General features: G+C 37.7%; 1 protein-coding gene across 1 annotated transcript in view; it reads right to left on the reverse strand.

Moving 5' to 3' along the window:
- TGFBR1 (transforming growth factor beta receptor 1) overlaps window positions 1–17,314 on the reverse strand; it is a 48,128-nt gene that overhangs the window by 19,602 nt on the left and 11,212 nt on the right. The window contains exons 2-3 of the mRNA XM_081151137.1: window positions 3,706–3,951; window positions 544–774 (exon numbers count right to left, since the gene is read on the reverse strand). Coding sequence (XP_081007263.1) covers window positions 544–774; window positions 3,706–3,951 — 477 coding nt within the window. The remainder of the gene's footprint in view (window positions 1–543; window positions 775–3,705; window positions 3,952–17,314) is intronic.

The following is a 17,314-nucleotide window of genomic DNA, read 5'->3' on the forward strand; positions in this document are numbered from 1 at the left end:
AGGTAGTTAGACTTTTTTTCTGAAGTGAGGAAAATAACATTTATAATTTTAATAAAAAATTAAGACTGAGTGAAAGACACCAATGTCCTACGTTAAAAAAAGCAAATAACCTTCACAATTCAAAACACATTTTCTGTCATGCCTGCCTTCAAAGACAAAAATAAAGCTGTTAAACACTCCTAATAGAATAGGTAGCTGTATATCATTTGAACATCTCTGAACTTCAGCATCACCGATATGAGAATAATTCTTATTCTTACTACTACCTCATGCAGTCATGAGAAGGTAGAGAATGCTTTGAAATTTACACAAACATGAAGCTGACATACTGACTTTATTTCAGTAAAAGTTCTAATCTGTCTATACTAAACTAGCCACAGTCAGATATAGACCAAGCTTAAAGACCTTCATTAGGCTCAAAGCTCGAACAGTAGTCACACTATACCAAATTTTAACAAACTAAGCCAAGTGGCTTAGCCAACTAATTAAATAATAGTTAACTTTTAAAGATTTCTTAGGAAAAAGGAAAAACAACTGCATTACCTGATCCAGACCCCGATGTTGTCATATCATAAATTAAATCTTTTAACGTAGTACCCTCTGAAATAAAAGGGCGATCTAATGAAGGGTCCTCTTCATTTGGCACTCGATGGTGAATGACAGTGCGGTTATGGCAGATATACACCATCAACATGAGTGAGATACAGACAAAGCAAACTGGTCCAGCAATGACAGCTGCCAGTTCAACGGGACCAAGGCCAGGTGACGGCTTTCCTGAAAAAGGGCAAGTGAAATAAACATCAACAACAACAAAAACACTGTAGGTGGCATCCACAATTTCCTAATTCTCCACATTTCCTGTAGCTGGCCACTACTGCCATTAGTCATAGAGCCTCATTATAGCAGCTCACAGAGCTGGAAACCAGAACAAGTGAGTCATTCAGTCTTCTCCCATTGGCCCTCCTTTTATAATTACCAACTCAGTCAACATTCACTTACTCTTCCTGCATTTTTCAGCCATCTAAATAAATAACAAGGCCAGCTAACACCAGTATTTTAGGACCTCCCTATTTATTACTCTCAGGGTCACTAATAAAAAACCCCAATAATCTGGAACAACTCTTGTGTTCTATTCCAAGGCCAATATACATATGCTAGTATGGGGGGATATAAATACAGATGAGCAAAAGTAAAAAAAAAAAAAAAATTATATACAGCCTTACCACCCCAAAACAATTCACATTTTAGTGTGTGTGTGTATCTCCACCAATTTTGTTCAGGCAAAATATATTGTTTTTTACAATAAAGTCTGCATGTGTATACTTTCTAGTCTATTTTAATCACTTGGGTTTTTAATTCAAGAGCATTTATTTTCTTATAATCTCTTTTATTAATTACAGTTTTACACTGTTTCAGAAAGACATTAATTATAATTATTTTGGCATTCATCTTGAGCCTTGCTGGTTCATGGCGCACCACAATTTCTTTAAAAGCACATCTTTCCCATTCTTGATATCCTTATTTGGACTGATTTCTTATGACATAGAATTCTAATTCTAGTAATTTCTTTCAGGAAGAGTACATATGTCCTTATACACTGAATACCTAATTATCTGAAGATATCTGTTGCCTTTATATATGAAAAATCTTGGCTTGTCTAAAGAATTTTTTTTTTTATTTCAGAGAAAGAAAGGGAGAGGGGGAGAGAAATAGAAACATCAATGATGAGTTATTGATCGGCTGCCTTCTGCATGCCCCCTGATAGGACTGAGCCCGAAACCTGGGCATGTACCCTGACCAGAAGTCGAACCTGATCACCTGGTTCATCGGTCAAAGCTCAACCACTTAGACATACCAGCTGGGCTTGTCTAAAGAATTTTGAGTAAACAATCACTATATGATGTTCCACTGCCCTCCAGTATTTAAAAAAAATTAGAAAATCTGAAATTTTTCCCCTTTTATAGTGAATCAGTGTTCACTTGTGCTGAATACATATACATTTTTTCTTTATTCTTGAAATTGGTATGTCTTACATTATATGTATTTGGGTGTGTTTTTTTCATTAATTTTGCATAGTATTCTTCTCTCTTCTGTCTGCTCTTATGTCTTTTTCTGGAATTTTTTATACTAGAGCATATTGATCACCTAGATCTGTCCTCTGTATCTCTTAATTTGCTCACCAACTGTCTTTTTCTCTGAATTGCAACAGTTTCTCAAGCTCGTCTTGCCTTAAGCTTGTCTCACACTTGACTATAAAATTACAGTATCCAGTCTGCTACTCACTTACAATATTGCATTTTCAAAAATAATTCATCAATCAAGCTTTTCATCTGAAAGCAATCTTTAACAACTGTGAAATGTCCTCATTTTTCAGTGAACAACTGAAAATAGACCTTGGTCTGTCTGAAAGTTCTTCCCCATCATGTGGTAAGTCTATTTCAAAGGGTGACATCTACTCTGATTTATCCAGTTCAGTTCACTTCTTTTAAACCACAGAAGCTTTTCATTTGATAATTTTTTTGCTGTTAGCGTTAGAAATGAAATGAGTTCTTCACAAGATTCTGTGAGTTTCCATTCAAATATTTCAAGCCCAAACAATGGAAATGGAAAATTCTGGAATTACCATTTTGTCATATTAGAATGGCAGATGCTTACAAAAAAGCGAGAAAAGTTAGAGTCTGACAGACCCTGGCCACAGAGAGCTTCCCGATCATGCTACAAACTCTGCTGGACTTTGCTGTTATCACACACACCAGGTAGAGGAGGACTGCCTCCCTTCTCTAACTGGTAGGACTGGCCCTTTTCTTCTGAGCTGCAACAGTGCTTCCAGCTTTCATTAGCATGATGCCTGGACCACCTCTGAGTGGAAAGTGAGCACTGTGGTCTGCCCCGTTCTGAGCACTGAAACCAGGTGCTTCCTAAAGGAGAACTGAGATTTTGACCCCAAAGCCTAACCCTATCCCCTCAGCTTATGGTATTGGTGGGATTGTATTTGGTGGGTATTTTTAAATACCCATTAATACGGGTCCCCGAATTTTAATATTCCTTTGATTATTACAGTAGAAATGTGGAATTTGAGGACAGTGACAAAAGAGTTAAATAATGTGCTCAGAATGACATCTTAAACCAGAACCTTAAAATTAATCTAATCCTAATAGTTTATCCTTGAAATTCTTGGCTTTGCCAAGACATTTTAAAATGTAACCTTTGGTGAAGGACCGAAAACTTAGATATCATATATAATAATCTAAACACGGAAATCATAAGGCAAGGTGAAATTACAAACAAAGGCATCTGGACTGTTTAGTGCTGCTTTCAATTCTCACCCATCACTGATTGCTTTAAAAGGCTAGAGCATTAAACAAGGAAGAAGAAATTCACTCAGAGGACAATGTATGATATTCTGAGGACATACTGCTGTGATGGGATTTATCAGAATTTGTTTTTAAGAGGCTACCATTTCAGGCACAACAGACTGTAGAGAAAGTCTATCATGGAATCACCTTCTCAAACAACAAACATGCAGGAGCCAGGATCTTGGCTATTCTTATAACTCTGCCACTAGAGACAAGTTTGTTCTTGTCTCTAAACTGAACAAGTTGGGGTAGACAATTTCTAAGATCCCTTTCAGTTCTAAAATCACAGTCAGAGTCTAAGGCTTTTCTTTGTAGTATCAAGAAAAAAACATCTTACGCAACAACTTACCAACAGTTGGGAGTTCTATTTTATTGCAGTGGTCCTGGTTGCAGCAGTACGTTGTAGTAACAGACCCGGTTTTTGAAGATGGTGCACATACAAATGGCCTGTCTCGAGGAATTAGGTCAATTTCAGCTATACACATGCTATTGTGTATAATTTTGTCTGTGGTCTCTGTGACAGAGACAAAGCAGAGCCCATCTGTGACACAAGTAAAGTTGTCTTTTGTGCAAAGGTGGCAGAAACACTGTAATGCTAGAAAAAGAGAATAAGATTTTATTAGAAAAAATTCAAGGCTAACACTTTGAAATTATCTCACTATTCACACTACAAGAGTCCTGATCCTATTACAATAATTTCTTTGCACTGTTCAAAAAACAAAATTATTTGTTACTCTTAGAAGACTTGAGAAGCACATATATGTAGGAACCAAATATGATAAAATCTGGACCAAGGTTTTTTCTAAAACTTTTTTGCTTCCAAGTATAGAGAAATTGTAACGTGCAATTTCATCGAGGTCAGGCAAGAATTTGCCCTCCCGTCTGAAACAAAGTACATTGAAATTTTTATATACTTATTCTTATTAGTCCAACCATATGCATTCACATACTCCCTCATTGGGGAGCAATGTGTAAAAATACTACCACCTTCCACTGGAGGTTGGAAATGTCATTTGGGGGGGTTTATGGTAACGAAGTAACGGAAATAGGTTTGTATTGTGCCACTCTATTCTCTTGTACAAACCCTGAGAAAGACATTTATCTTCTAGGCAGGATTTGGGTGCTTTCTCAGTAAGTCAAGGAAAGTGCACAGGTAACAATACAAATATGCTCTAATGACATGGGCAATCTGGCTACAGAAATGACTGGAGAAACACCAGCTCCATGCCCACTTGTATCTATTTGATCTTTATGGCTCAACTCAAGGAATGACCCCTTTAGGGGAGTCTTCCCCTAATTATCCCCAGTACCTCTCCATACACAGCAGATATACCTTCCGCCATGCTCTCCACTGGTTAGGTGGTCCCCAATCACACACTGCTCACCCGAACCGCTACTCCTGTTCTTCTCCCCTATGAAGCTCTAAGCTCCTTGAGGGCAGGGACCCATATTAATCATTTCTGTAAATCCACATCTAGCATTAAGTCTAGTATATAGCAGCATTCAAAAAGTATTCATTGAATGAATGACAGAATAGGCACTTATAATTCACTATGATCTCATGAAACTGCAAAGCACATTTACTTAAGTCCAGTCGAACTTTCCAATTACTTGTTGGCAAGAAAAAAGGAAGAGCCCAGGTATGTGGAGTGGCCATCTATGATGAGACCAAGGAAGTCTACTGTATCTAGAAAGAGTGGCTAGGAAGACAGAAGGAAGCTAAGTCTCTCAACAGCTAACTTGCTGTGTAGGAAAGGGTTAACTCAGCAGGTCTGAGTTACTCAAACCCTGCACATTCCCAAGAAAGGCCCATCTTCGTTCACGACTGGTCCTTGGCCAGTTCCTAGGAAGTGAGCTCTGAATCCTGGAAATATTCTCCTTGATAAGAATGCTGCAAGCCTGGGTGACTGGGCCCCAACAAAACCCTAAATACCAAGGCCCTGGTGAGTGTCCCTGGTTGGCAAGTGTTGTCACATCATTGCTGAGCTATGGAGTGCACCTATGCTACTCCACTGAGAGACACTTAGAAGCTTGCACTTAGTTTCTCCTGGACATCACCCACGTGCCTTTTCCTTTTGATGATTTTAATATGTATCTTTCTACTGTAATAAATCTTAAAAATTAGCATAACAGCTTTTCTCAGTCCTATGAGTCCTAGCAAATCATCAAGCCTGAGGGTAGTCTTGGAGACCCCCAACTCACTTGCTAAAACCAAATTCAGGAATGTCAGGATCTCCTCAAGCAGCTGCTTCTTGGTTACTGGCTTAATTAGCATACTTGCCTATTATCTTTCTAGATCAGAAAAGTTTTACCTTAACCATTATTAAGAAAATATTGTTCTTTCTTCTTAGGCAGTTCAGCTATTTCAATTATCTCTTTCCCAAAATGAAAAGAACTCAAGAAAAGTATAAGAGACAATATCATAATCTGACATTAAAGACTTAAAGTACAGTAGTTACTCATGGTGAGGTTTGGTGGTGATTACAGGTTCCTTGGGTATGTTTTCCTAAGGAGGGATTCTGAACCAGGAATCCATGGACTGGCTTCAGAGGAACATGAATCCCATAAAACTGTAAGAGAAATGTTGTGTGTACTTGCATTTTCAAGGAGAAGGTTTATAGCTTTCAACAGAACTACAAAGGGGTCTGTCACCCACAAGTCTTTACCCATAAGTAGTCATTCAACCAAGGTTTTCTAAGTATTAGCTTTTTTATCAGTTACTCTACCAAAAGCTTAGTATACAAAGATTAATAGTTCATTGTGATAGCCCTTGAAGAGCTCCAAAGACTAGTGAAGGAGAACATTACAATATATGTGGTAATTGCTATATATAAAAATTCTGCCATGAATACTCTCCCAGCTCTAAGGTACTTCACAGCTCCCTTAGCGTACATGAAGTAACAGTTAAACACTTGGTCTAACAATTAAAACTTTTACTTTTGGGTTCCAACTTACCACTCACATTACATACTATCTTTCTGCCTAGTTTAAACCCACCCTCTGAACCTTTAAGATCCTGTTCAAACAAGATCTTCTCTCTGATGTGCTCTAAACCTCTCCCCTCCTCTCAAGAAAACTGGGCAGCTCCTTTCAATAAGTTCCCATAGCCCTCTGAGCATACCTTTAGGATAGCACAAATCAAACTATTTACAGTTTGTGGTTAAAGTGTCTCTCATTAATTAAGAATGGCAAGTTGCCCTGGCCAGGTGGATCGATTGGTTGGAGCATCCTCCGTGCACCAAAAAGTTGCAGGTTCAATTCCCGGTCAGGGCACATGCCTGAGTTGCAGGTTCAAACCCTGGTAGGGGCGCTTGCGGAAGGCAGCCGACTGATGTTTATCACATTGAAGTTTCTCTCTCTTTCTCTTCCTCTCTCTCTTAAAATAAATAAATAAATAAATAAATAAATAAATAAATAAATAAATATCAATAAACATGTCTCCGGTGAGGATAAAAAAAGAATGGCCAAGTTCTGCTGTTGTTCTTTGTTTGTTTTCTCATCTTTGAATCCTGGATTCCTAGATAGTGATCAGAAAAATATTTGCTAAAGCAGTGTTTCCCAAACAAGAGGTCGCAAATATGTCAAGAGAAAAAGGGAGTCTAAGAATTGTGCACAAACTTTTTTTAATATTTAATTTAAAAGATAATCTAAAGTGAATGATAAACATTCTGGATCACGAGTAACTATCATCCAAACAAGCACTGCCAGTAGGCTTTCCCTGCTGCTGCTTCCACTGTGTTAAGGTGTCCTTCCTGCCAAATATCCTTATAAGCACACTGTATGAGCAAAGGTTTCATAGTAATTGTAATTGAAAGACTATAAAATCAGAGTATATGGCGATACAGTCATGGTATATTCAAAAACCAACCGCTAACAGCCAATACCATATACATGCTACACGCATTACATGGATCTCATCTTTGTAGTAGAATTTAGAAAAGTTCATTAGCTTCGTGAACATGGTTGTAAGTATGAAATGACATTTTCCCATTCTCGCTCCAGCATTAATTGGTTTAGAGAACCATTTAATAAAGATTTCAGTAACGTCATAATGTTACCCTCATCTTCAAGACAGCAGACAGCTCATTAAAACTGGTATTTGGGGAATGCTTGCTGTCATGTGCTTTGCTTAGGTATGTGGTCTCATTATCCTGAACTTACAAAGCCTTGAAGTCATCCATACCACCTTGCACAACATAACTTATGAGAATGGGCACTTGCAGCTCTTAGTGTCACTCAAGTCAAAATACAGAAACAGATTTCAAATGGAATCACACCTAAGGCTATTTTTTTCTACTGTGAAACCTAAACATCATCTGTCATAATGAATAATTGTATTAATTGGAATTTTGTTGGTTTTGTAGTTGACTTTGTTGTAAATGAGCCAAAAACATAAAGGTTTTCTATCTAGTTCCATGTCTATACAATTTAAGTAACATGATGATACATTCTGTTCTTTTCCTTTCAAAGGGGTCATTATATTATGGCAAATTTGAGGAAGTCAATGCTAAAGGGCTTTTCTTAAACCTCTTGCGGACCGGCTATTTTGAGCCAGAACTCGCCCATGCAGCTGGCTACTTTTCTGTCATGACAGGTCAGCAAGGTGTTTAAAATTACTTAGATGAATGTAAGTGCAGAACACGTGTTATCTCATGACCAGTCAGCAACGTTTGGACATGGAAACATATGTATACTTGTGACACATCAGTAAGGTGTTTTAACAAGTCTTCCAATAACAGATCACTATAAACACCACATAACTCAATCCTTAACCAGGTAAGGGTTTATTTCTTGAAGGAATTTTAAAATTCTATATTGCCACTCTAAATCAGAACCTTGATTGAATACAAGACTCCTGTTAAATGTACATGGTATAGAAATACACTGTAGAAAAAAAATGAAACAGAAATTTTAAAATTCTCAATAAATTAATGAGATTTAATTCCTAGTTTTTAAAAAATTCATACTTATTTTATTAATAGATCTGACTACTACCTAATTCCCTTTTATTAAATCAGGGTTTTGTTTTGTTTTAATGCATGTTACAGGGCAAAACTTATGTCTAAAAAGGCAGACAATGACGTCTTCTTCCTACCCCAGAGCTGAAGTATCACTCCCTACTCTGTACCACTTTAACGCCAGCCCATCAATCTAGCTCTTTCATTTAATTCTGCAATTTTTCATTGAGCATCTCTATATGCCAGGTCCTACTAGGACTATGGGGAGTAGGGACAAATAAGACAAGGTACCTGGACGTAGCAGGTCACTAAGGTAGATGAGTGAGGCATTAAACAGATCATTAAGATCCACAGTCCTGAGGAGGCTGATCAAAGTGTTTCACCCCCTGAGGTAGAAGGCATCAAGAGCAGCTTCACAGGACATTCAAGTCAGAGTCTGGGAGTCAGAAACTTGAAAAATATGCAGGTCTGCTGGACAGATGAGGGTGAGAAAGCAATCTTGACGGAACTTATTTCTCAGTAGCAAGACTTCACCCTTGGTGGCAAGCACCGCAAGTGTTAATAAGACCATCAAATTTAAGTCACTACTTAAGATGCTAACGACAATGGTTTTACTTCATCAGCAAAATAAACACACTACCTTCCTGACCTATTTCATCATCTCATTGAGATCGTCAAATGAGATATTGTACATTAACACATTTTGAAACCACTAATATAAATTATTATGTGAACATACAGAATTATTGCAGATAATAAACAGCATTATTCGAAACACGGTCTTTATTTGTAGGCCACCAAAGTAGTGCCTGAAATTCCACTGTAGAACCCTAGACTGATAGAACCACATGAAACCTTGAAGATCACCTAGTTCTAAGTTCAGTTCTATTATTTTATTAATGAAGAAGCCAAAACTTAAGAGTACCAAAATGATTTACAATAATATCCTACCCAGGTTACAGGTAGATGTGAATTTTCACTATATTATCATCATAAACAGGAATAAAACATATGTGGCACTTTTCTGTACTGGTAACCAAACACGTTAACTAACGCAAGCCTTTCAAGAGTCCCTGGTGGTTCAATAGTACAGCTTCTTTAATGGTCCCCTAGAGTTTTTTCACTTTTCTGCTTGATAGCAAAGAACCAAACTCCCTGTTTAGTGCATTTCTTCTACCTTGGCCACCTTTTGCTTCTGTGTCACAATCTCTACCAGTAGCCATAGCTTCTTCAATTCTAAGATGCACATCTCCCCACACTTCAATATTTCTACGGTCTGCACACACTTCACAATCAAGATCAAAAGAAAACTCCAGCTTCTGGACAAAAAGGTAAGTAAGACATGATGTAGTTGTTGCAACCTATGTATGTGTATGTGCAAACTTGGTCATTCAAGAAAGGTATTATTCATTTAATCATCACTTTATTTGCATTGGTACCTCTCCTGCAACTAAAATTTAACTTAAGTTTGATCCCTTTTAAAATGCCTTCACAAGATTTCATTATGATTCAACACTGCAATGAAAAGCTACAGTGTTCACAGAGAAGCGTCAGTCTCATGCTAGGAAATACAATTACTAGCAGTACAAATTTCCAAAGATTGCAGAATAAATCACAGAATTTTCAAAGTTTGAATATGCTGCTGTGATGTTGAGGACTATCATAAACCAAACATTTAGCTGTCAAAGGAAGTGACAACAATAAAAAACAACAGGACCCTTGGGGTTATCTTCATTGTATTATAGTATCAGAGTAATAGCCCCCAAGTTGAGATTCTGGCTCTTGGTCCCAACTATAAAGGAAATTTCCATCGTTGCCTCATTTCCGTGTGTCTGAGGGTCACACATCAAAACACTATTACTTCTACCTAATGCCAGGGCTACCAAGGGTTGATTCACAAGCCCATATACTTTGCTGGAGAAATGGAGAGGTAGACAGCCTGTGAACAGTATCTGGAACAGACATTTCTATGAGCCTTGTTGCTTAAAAAAAATTAGTAGAAAAAACCTTGTCTTCCCAGGCCTAGAGTGACAGTGTCTGTACAACTCATCCCTGTTTTTATGCATACACTTCAATACTCTTTCCTTTTTCAATTCTTGTTATTTGGTCTCTCTATCCCTCCATCACCCATCTTCCCCATCAAGACCTTAACTGAAACATCTCATTGAAATTCACTAGTGATGCCCTTCTGTTCAAGTCAATGTTCTAATGTTTTTATTTTTTAGAATGTGAGACATTGACACACTTTTCCTTATTAGTTTACATGACACTACCATTCCCTAACTTCCACCATACTCAGTTCTTTGCAACATCTCAGATTTACATCTCTAAACTTCTGACCTTGTACGTGTGCTCCACACTGCCTTCCAGGAAACACTCTGCTTGGCTTGCCTTTTAGTGCAAGTCAACATTTTCAAAGTCAAATAGAGCATTACTCCTTTAATAGTGATATATTTAATTTAAGGGTGGAGGGAAGCCCATGAAAGGACTTCTAGATTCCTTCTTGATGAGAGAGCGCAACAGTTAAAAAAGAAGATTTTTCTCACCAGAGACTAAATTCCAATCTTTTCACCAGTCTGACTTGGCTGGTGATGACTCTTCTTTCCCTTACCCTGCCTATTACAGCACAATTACACTTGACTATCTACAGTGAGAGTATTTCCAAATATTCCAAATATGTGCCAGCAGGCAGGTAAAGAACCTAACATGCACAATGCCCTAGCTACAGTCTGCTTAGCTACAGTTAAAAGCAGATCACACCACTGCTGGCAAAGGCGAAGGCAAATGTTAGAAGTTATAACAAATCCTTTCAGGTACTAATGTCAACCCTTGTTACCATTTAGTCTATTCCTCCACTCCCGCTCTTCTGAGCAGTCTGCCTTCCCCTCTTCTCTCTACTACCAACACCAAGCCCCATCCCAAGGAGGCCAGTCCTCTCTTCTCTTCTCCCTCTTTTACCTCTGGGGAAAGTATACCACATAGGTCCTTTTCTTTTTTTTGTTAATCCTCACCCGAGGATATTTTTTCCATTGTTTAGAGAGTACAAGGGAGGGAGAGAGAGGGGGAGACAGAAACATCAATGTGAAAGAGAGACATTAATTATTTGCCTCCTGCATATGTCCCAACTGGGGCTGGGGATAGAATCTGCAACCCAGGTATGTGCCCTTGACTTGGAATCAAACCCACAACCCTTCAGTGCACGGGCCAGGGCTAGGGTCCTCTTCTTTTTAAAAGTTATGCTGCGCCCGGCCAGGCGTGGCTCAGTAGTTGAGAGTCGACCTGGGATGCAGGCCACTGGGGTTCGGTTCCAGGTCAGGGCACATGCCCGGGTTGTGGGCTCGATCAATGACTCATCATTGACTTTCTATCTCTCTCTCTCCCTCTCCTCTCTCTGAAATCAATAAAGATATATATATATATAAAAATTATGCTGCATATTATCTGAAGAAATCCAAAGCACTAATTTGAAAGTATATATACACCTCTATGTTCTTTGCAGCATTATTTACAATAGCCAAGATTTGGGAGCAGACCAAGTGTCCATCAGTAGGTGAGTCGATAAACAGCTATGGTACATTTACACAATGGAATACTACTCAGCCATAAAAAGGAAGAAAATTTTACCCTTTCCAGCGACATGGATGGGCCTGGAGAACATTATGCTAAGTGAAATAAGCCAATCAGAGAAAGACCAGTTCCATATGATTTCACTTAAATGTGAAATTTAATGAACAAACTGAACTAACAAGCAAAATAGAGATAGACTCATAGACAGAGAATAGGCAGACAGTTCTAGAGTGTGTGTGTGGGGGGGGGGCTGGTGGAGGGATTGAGCAAAAAAGAAAACAAAAGAGAATTCATGACCATTGACAACAATGTGGTGACTACAGGGGGGAGGTGGAAGAGGGTACCGAGAGGATAAATGGTGATGGGGTAAAAAATAGAGAAAAAAGAAAAAATATGCGGCATATCTTTGCAAACAAGGCTAAAACCCTGACGACCAACTCCTCCCAGTCTCCTGCCCATTATCCTACAGCAGCAATATCAAAGGGAGCTTGTCAATATACCCTGCACCATACAATGTAGAAGTAAATTCTCCAGCAGTCTAGATAACATTTCACTCCCAAATGTAGGGCTTCAAACAAAAATAGGATTTATCCAGACATTTCTCCAGTTAAATTTCATTTATTTCTGCTACCTTTAAATCACTTACGAAGCATCATTTATAATTCAACACACACCTCCATCTTGGAATAATGGGGGATACTCCTAAATTCTCAATCACTTCTTTTTCCACAATACCTCCATTTTCTAGTCTCCTAAGCTCCATGAATTAGCTGATAGAATGTTAACTGTTATCAGAGTAAAGCACACTAAGAATAGGCTGCCTAAATGGCAAGATGAGATTTAATAGGGGCAATTAATACAAAGGCCTTCATTTAGGTTCAGTATCAAGTAAACTACACAAGTACAGGATAAAGATTTGCTGAGCAGATTTGGGGAATCTGTTTAACAACAGATTTTTTAAAAAGTCAACAGCATTTACTGTTAATTGTAGCCATGGTGATGGGGGAGACAGAGGGAGAACTGGGCACAAAATCCCACAAATGTCCAATATAATAAGTAATCAGTAAGTGTTACTTGAAAATCAATCTGCCATGTAAATATGAATCAGAGATTCAAAGAATTAACTCAACAAAGGCTGATCTGAAAGGTCTCTTAGCCGAGAAGACAATCAGCTCATTTTACAGATGTTGCCACGGAGTCAATTATCTTAACCCCATACTAAATCAAATCATGAGGTCAGGATGTGGTAAATTTTGTTTCATAAAAAATCATTTCCTAACTACAGCTCCTCCCTACAATGGAACTGGTTGCCTTGGAAGGTTATGACTTCTGTGTCATTAGAGATATTTAAACAGAAGCTTAATGACCAATAGTCAGAATTCATGAAATAGCGATGTCCTGCACTAAATGAAAGGTTGGTCTAAAACTCTACAATCCTTTAAATAGTAGGATTCTATTATTTTACGAATTACATCAAATATTAACCCACTCATGTTTTCATTTTTTGACAAATTCAACTTAACATCTTCAAGGTACAACAATTACAGCAAAACACTTAATTTTCTAATTGTTTAATATCTATTTCCTGCATTAAACAAACTGTGAACTTCAGGTCAGGGACTGGATTAATGCTTTCTGCATTTCTGTATCTGTAGGTATGTGTTTCTTGAATAAACATCCAAGAAATATATCTTTTTAGCATGTGAGTGGTTGCTGCCACCAGGGTCCTCTATAAAATGACCAAGCAAGCACATTTTTTCTTTTACCCTTTACTACCTTCATTTTTTAAGTCCTTTTTCCATCTCTCAGTGCTCACCTTTCAACTTTCCAAAATCATATTTAGGTACGTCCTTCAAGCCCATTTAATGTAAAATATCCCACTGTCCAGAATAGCCTAGCTCTCTCTATATAAATGGAGGGCAACCCGACATTTTCAAAATTACAAATGAACATACCCTCTGACCCAGAAGGAATATAGCCTAGACATACTTGTACATGGATAAAGTGGCTTACATACATGGTTATTAATTTTCTAATGGTTTATACTAGATTTTTTCTAATCTTTCCTGTGCAACTAATCTATCAGTAGAACTGATAAAATAATTTGATGTACCACTATAAAATGGAAGACCATACAGCTACCAAAAAAATGATGTTTTCTATGTAACAATGTAGACTTAGCCCCCAGAGATGTATTAAACCAAACTGCATAGTGCAGAATAGTGTATTTAATATAGTAACATAGGAGCTAAGGAAGGAAAAAAGGAAGGGATGAAGGGAGGGAAGGAAGGAAAATGCACATATATTGGCTTGTACATATTACAAAGTATCTCCTGGAAGGATACAAAAGAAATAGGTAACACTAGCTTCCAAGGAAGGGAACTGAGTACCCAGAGGATAGGAATGGGAGACTTTTTACTATACACTCATTTATACATTTTTAAATTTGAAAAATGTGAGTGCATTGTATCTATTCAAAGTTCCAAAAAAAAAATTTAAATTAAATGCCTCTTTATGCTCCCTACCCCTTTTCCCTATACTGTCTTCAGTACTACAACTCAGGATTTTTACCCTATGGAGTACAGCCACCTCATGCTGATTTCAAAATTTTAATATTCTTTCTGGCAAATAATTTGCCAAGGTACAGTGAGAGCCTTTAGAAAGTCTGTACCTTTCAATCCATTAATTCTACTTATTAGAATTTTGTCTAAGGAAACGATAAGAGATGAGATCAAACATATATGCACATGGATATTCATTAGGGTATTTTATAGTTGAAAAACAACCTATATGAATGACAATAGGGCAATGACCAAATAAATTATAATACAATCATAAGTGTAATACTACACAGCCATAAAAGTGATATTTTAGAAGACTGTTTAAGGTCAGGAAAATGGTCATACTATACAAGCTGTATATAATGTGATTACAATTCCATTCCTATCAAGTGATCTCGTTACTGTTCTACTTCATTGAGTTGAGGAGGGTATGTTAACATACTGCGCGTATGTGTGTACTCCGACTTACCCTAGCCTCTGAAAATAAATGGAGAAATTTTATTTTTGATGGTGAGTGCTAAAACAATAACTGAGCTTTATTTTTCCTCAATCTAAACACACTTGTACACAGTTTCTTATTAGATTTTATGTTGACTAATAGATATTACAAGAATACAGTGGTGCCTCGGTTTTCAAACGTCTCTGTTGGCGATCATTTCAACTACGAATGCTGTAAACCCAAAAGTAAATGCTTCAGTTTTCGAACACACCTCGAAGTGGAACATGCCACACGGCTTCTGCTGAGTGCGAGATCCTGAGGCCTAGCTGTCGGCTGTTGATCCCTCAGTTTTTGAATGTTTCAGAACTTGGGTCTTCTGGAACGCATCACATTCGAAAACTGAGGTACCACTTGTATAATAATCTCATGTAATTCACAGATAAAAAGACTTAAGTTCGAATCCTATCTCTGCCAGCTGGCTTCTAAGTAATCCTGAGGAAGTTGCTTAACTTTTTGGGGTCAGTTTTCTAAATTTATAACAATAGCAATCTCAGAAGGTTTGAGGGTTAAATAATATAGACAGAACACTTAGCACAGTGCCTGGCACATAACAAAATGCTCAAATATTCATTTATGCACTCATTCAACAAGTATTTATTTACACCCACTATGTACCAATCCTTGTTCTAGCACTGGACAGAGAATCAGAGTAAATCTTTATACAGCTCTAGGAGGCAACGTAGACACAGAATACAAAGTAAACAGGGTGCACAGAAAGCAGTGAACACTCACAGCAGTGAGTGTTCTCTTTCTCCATTCATAGAGAAATCCGTACAGAGCTGTTTGGCAACATGACTGAATGGGGTTAGCCCAAGAACTTGACTGTAGAAGCATGACAGGTATCCACAGGGAAAATTTTTAGTTCCAACTCAAATTAACAAAGTGTTGGAACACATCCAGTGTGTACATTCATAGGTAATAACCCTAACTAATATAGAATCATAACTCATTAACCATAAAACATTCCTGCTGGAAGGAAACTAATAATTACCTGATCCTAACCCCTTATTTTATAGATGAGAAAACAGTTCTCTAAGAGTTACATCAACATAATCTAGATTTATTCTAAACACACAGAAAGAAAAAAAAGCATCATTAGATAATCTCTGCTGATCTCCCCCAAGTAATTAAAGACAAAAGGACTCAACACTTTCCCTTTGGGAAAGCAAGAGTGACTATAGATGTTGTGATTTGGTTGCATAGATACTGAGGTCTACTGATGAACCTTAAATGAAAAGTAGCAAGCAGATCATTCTGGCTAGGGAAATGAAGTAAAAAATGCGGTAAGAGAAGGAAGTAGTAACCACCCACCAGCTGCTTTTGAATTAAGGGCAGAGGAGAGTTACACCTGGGCCAGCAAACAGCAAAAGAACTACCCGAGCCACAGTTGAAGAAATCAGCTGATGGTACTGTGCTGTCAGTACTTTGAGAAGCAGAAAGCAAGGCCTTAACACTTTTTACCAGAAAAGAACAGTGTGTGTACCCTGTGTGGAAAGAAAGAATGCACCTTTTGGAAGACAAAGATGTTTAGGAGGAGATTCCTACTCTCAAGGAGTTCCCAATGTAATGCAGAGAACAAACATGCCACTGATAAAGGGAAATGCAGACAAAATGCAGAGAGAGCACAGAAAAGGCAGACTTCTCTCAAAGATTAATCCTACACTGAGGCTTAAGGAAGGCTAAAGAAGAATGAAGTTCATTCCAGGGAGATGATAACAAAGATACTGTACACAGATTCAGAAATAAGATAATCAGGCAGTTTAGGAAAATATAAATAGATCATATCATCGTGATGTAAACAAAGAAACCCACAAAACTGACAAAACTCAACACCTATTCATGATAAAATGAAAAAGTCATTATACCAAAAAGTCATTGGCTTTTCTTAAACCAGCAATAAATAGAAAACAAAATAAAAAAATACATCATTTACAAAAGCATCAAAAAATCAAATACCTAGGAATAAATCTAACAAGACATGTAAGACCTGCACAGAAAAGTTTCAAAGCATTACTCAACACTGCTGTTTCCTGCTCCACAGAAGCAATCACACTTCCTACTCTTAACTGAGTCTCTTGGTGTTTAGCTCTGTCATTCCTGCTCCTTTGCAGAACAAAGAAAAAATTACTGAATTTAGCCAAAAAAGAGATGATAGATATTGTCAGAAATCTCAGAGACTTGGTGAACAACACATAGAGTTACACAAGCTTTAGTTTTCTTGCCTTCCCTAGTCTGAAATGTTCATGTTCCTTGTCAAACAAAACGTCAAAGCAAACAGTTCAGTTCTGGTTGCAGTCACCTAGAGGAACATAGCTGAATTAAACCAAGCAAGGATATTAAAGCCCAGCCAAAAGAGAGGGGAATTAATACTAT

Source organism: Miniopterus schreibersii (genome assembly GCF_964146895.1).
Source record: "Miniopterus schreibersii genome assembly, chromosome: 11".
In the NCBI taxonomy this organism is placed as follows: domain Eukaryota; kingdom Metazoa; phylum Chordata; class Mammalia; order Chiroptera; family Miniopteridae; genus Miniopterus; species Miniopterus schreibersii.